Below are 4,018 nucleotides of genomic sequence, written 5' to 3' on the forward strand. Positions count from 1 at the left end.
ACTTAAAATTTGTCTAAAAGAGTGACTTTTATTTGTTTATGTGATGACACAGAAACTGAGCAGTGCAATGTTGCATACTTCCTAAAGACAAAGTTTCCACACTAGATCACATAGAATATGGCATGAAAAGTTTTCATAATGATACAGGCAGGAATATGCTATTTTCAATACACAGGTATCAATACGAGTATGAGTCTCAGTTACACATAAACATGCACAAAATAGACTGAATGATCCAAAGAGAAGTATTTCATATTTTGCAAAATTAGAAATCCACAACATTCCCTAATGCTATCGGTCAAGTTTTTCACCAAAACAAAAAAGTAAAAAGTTAAGTTAAGGAAATCCTCCAAGCAGCAAGGAACACCCTTCTTCCTACTGCCCTGAAACAACATGGTGCAAATCGATTCACCTATACCCCTGACATAATATAAAACTTTAAAAAGAACTCTGCATACTTTTAATTCACTGCAAGATGAAACCATTTTAAAACACACCAATCAAACCACTACTTCATACGTGATCCATTAAACACACACCTACTCAACCAAGTCAAGGCAAAGCAACACTATATCTATTTCATCCGCTTCTACAACAATAAACTAGCTGAAGCACAAACCGTAAATGCTCAAGTAAAACATTCCACCATTTTCCCATAATAAAACAGGGAGCCACAGCTGAAAGGTGGTTAGTAAAACAAAGGATAAAACAGCAACCGAAGGATAATTTAGGCTTCCCCATCCTCCATAACAATACCCTAACAGAAGAACATAACCACCCTCCAAGCGGAAAACACCCCCAAAAAGAATTAACAGTAAGCATTAATGTATTAATTGATATTAAATTCATATAACAGGGTTGACTGATTTTACACATATACATAGATATAGGAATAAAAAAGGGTTACATCTGCATTATAAAGCCTTGATTTAAGTATCAAGTTTTAAAAAGAGAAAAATCACTATTAAACACAACCACCAACGTAAACAGGCAAACTACTGGAATAAAATAGGTTACACTACCTGTGCCATCGCTGGCCGATAAAGCCGGGGACGAGATTTTAGGCCGCTTAGCTGAAGGCGGTCCGTCCAAGAGATTCTCTGCCATTTCTTTCCGAATTTAAAATTATACCTTATAACTTTTCAGGTTTTTTGTTAAAACGAAACCGCAAAAGCTACGGATTAATCGAAGGCTTAAATCCCTCCTCCCGCACGGTAACAGAAAATAATTAATTTTCCCCCTATCTTTCTCAAGTCTCACAGCCTAAGGCCTAATGCCAGGCCCAGGTTTTTTAGGTCGATCGTCCATGGGCAATTAGAACCAGCCCCCCTCCAACACCAAAAAAATGAAAACGGAAGAGGGGAGGAGGGGGGAGGGTTTGTGTGGAAAAAAATCTAAAAGAAGGAAAAAGAAAACGAAAGATTTAAAGTTACGATGGCTTCGCCGACGAAAACCACATCCCCAATCACTTCAGAAACGGTCTTTCCTTCCACATTCCCGACACCTCAGCTATAGATACATCTTTTTTTAAAAAACGAGACGGGGGGGAAATTTTTTTTTAAAACCCACTCCCCCCCCTTTCTATCCAATAAAGCCAGAACGATTCATCCACCTTCTCTATCCTTCTCAAGAGAAAGCCTCCCGTTCTTCACAAGGGGGGGAAATGGTGAGGAACCGTCTTTTTAAAAAAATGTTTCTGGTTTTAAAAATTCTTTTAAATAACGGACTCGGCATAAAAATGAGTTTTTTTAACTACTTTTCCCCTTCTTCCCTGCTGTTGAATTCGTATTGCTGATATATTCCTCGCCCTTCTCTTTTTTTCTTTTCCTGTTCTTTTCTTCAACCCTCTCCTTCACCTCTCCCTTAAATCCGCACAAGCCCGAACGAAGAGCTTTTTTCTCTCTCTCTTTTACCCCACTCGTCCTCTTTTCTCTGTCTCCCCCCCACTCTCGATCTATCTATCTGTCTGTCTGTCTATCGCTCGCTTCTCTCTCTCTCTCTCTCTCTGTCTCCGTCTCCTCTCTTCAAAACAAAATGGCGGCTTGTTGTTCTCTCGCCGAGCGCAGCGCAGCGACGTGAAAAAAAAGGGAGAGAAGGCCCGAGTGTTCGGCTCGGCTCGGCTCCGGCCTCACGGAAACAACCGAACAACCCCACTCCCCCACGTGATCCCACCCTCCCCTCTCCCATTGGCCGGCGGGCCTCCCGCATTACGTCATCGACCTCCCCACACCCCAGGGTCCAGCAACCTTTCCCCTTCTGCAACAGGAGAAGGGGAGCTGGTCTTGATGGATCGGAACGTATACGCAGAATTTTTTTTGTTGTGTGTACTTGTTTGCTGGAAAATACTATTTCTTTTCCGTTCCATCTTGAATTTGCACAGTGAATTGAAGAGGAACTCCCTTGCTTTCTCTCCTTTCATACACAGGGTTACAATGAATGCCTATATCACAAATATATGCACACAAAATAAATTGACAGATTCTGCTCATTTGTCAACTTTTTCCAAGAAAGGAAAATGAAAAGCAGAGGGTTCCCTACGCATAACATTACATTCAAGCCTCTATAACAAACTGTGTATTCACAAAATAATTGGTCTCATTACGCACAGGATTCATAGATTGAGATTCATCACAAATTTTACATATACTTTACACAAAATAAATCGACTGATTATGCATATTTGTCAAAGAAGAAAATGATAGAATTACATTAAAGTCAATATCATATATATTTATAATAAACACAATGCATGATTATACAGGGTTAAAGGGGTAGTGTAGGGGTGTGGGTCCAGGTAGGATGCTCTTCAGTGGGTCGGCGTGGCCTTGATGGGCTGAATGGCCTGCTTCCACACCACAGGTATTCCAAGATTCTAATGCACAAAATTACATATCTATATCACATACATATGTAAACATAAATAATTATGCATATTTGTCAACATTTTTTCAAAAGAAACGCAGGAGTTATTAAAGCATGGTATTACATTCAAGCCTATATCACAAATTATATATATTCACAGAATAAACGGCCTAATAATGACCATTTGTCAACATTATTTTAGGAAGTGGACCTCACTCTACATAGCATTCCATCTAAGCCTATATCACAAATTATAAATACTCAAAATAAATGGCCCAATTGTGCACATTTGTCCACACTTTTTCAAAACAAGGAAAGAAAAGCAGAGGTCTTTCTATGCGTAGAATTTGATTTAAACCGAGATAACAAATTACATATTACGTACTCAAAATTAATGGCCTAATGATGTCTCGTCACTGAGAAAAATATTAAAGTATTCTCATGCATATTAATTTCCACACCATAATTATAATACACAAAAAACAAAACCCTAGTTATGCATATTTGTCAACTTTTACAAAATGTGTAACTAAAAGATCAATGTACAACATTAGAACGGATGCAATTAATTCTTTGAATGGAAATTATTAGCATTATTATGGTAGCTTATATTATATCAATACATCTACAATAATAATATTTTGAAAATAATTTTATTTCATATTTTGCAAATAAACAGCATTGAAAAGGCAGAGAGACAGCACATTGATAAACTGGTTGTACATTAGAATCCATCATTCATGAAAACACTTCTTTAAGGAGCCAATATGTAGCAGTACGAATAAGGTGTCTTCAAATAAGGTGTCTTGCGGGGAAGAAACAAGCAATATGGACAAAGAAGTTTTTAGCTCCTTTCATCTTAGCTGGGATAACAATAAAATACCAAAATTAGCCATGGGACATCTTTATTCAGAAAAGGGGAAGCGATATGAGTTCAGTTTCCAGTCATGATTTTTGTCCAGCCAGCTCAACTGAAAAAGTACTTTTATAAGTACATCAGAAGAGAACTAGAATTTACAAATTAAGTGAATAAAAGAAATCTATTAAAAAGGAAATTCAAATTTATTTCCAATATTCATTCATGGTTTAGCAGGTAAATATACTAATTTACTTTGTGCAAAATATACATCAAGCATCTGTCAAACCAAATGTCGAG

General features: G+C 37.5%; 1 protein-coding gene across 1 annotated transcript in view; it reads right to left on the bottom strand.

The window, feature by feature from the left end:
• The window catches only part of LOC125447226 (histone acetyltransferase p300-like), a 178,522-nt gene extending 176,480 nt beyond the window's left edge, over positions 1–2,042 (bottom strand). The window contains 1 exon segment of the mRNA XM_059640819.1: positions 1,023–2,042. Within this exon segment, the coding sequence (XP_059496802.1) occupies positions 1,023–1,107 (85 nt within the window). The 5' untranslated portion in view covers positions 1,108–2,042.
• Between the last annotated feature and the right edge of the window lie 1,976 nt (positions 2,043–4,018).

Source organism: Stegostoma tigrinum, chromosome 38 (genome assembly GCF_030684315.1).
Source record: "Stegostoma tigrinum isolate sSteTig4 chromosome 38, sSteTig4.hap1, whole genome shotgun sequence".
Taxonomy (NCBI): Eukaryota; Metazoa; Chordata; class Chondrichthyes; order Orectolobiformes; family Stegostomatidae; genus Stegostoma; species Stegostoma tigrinum.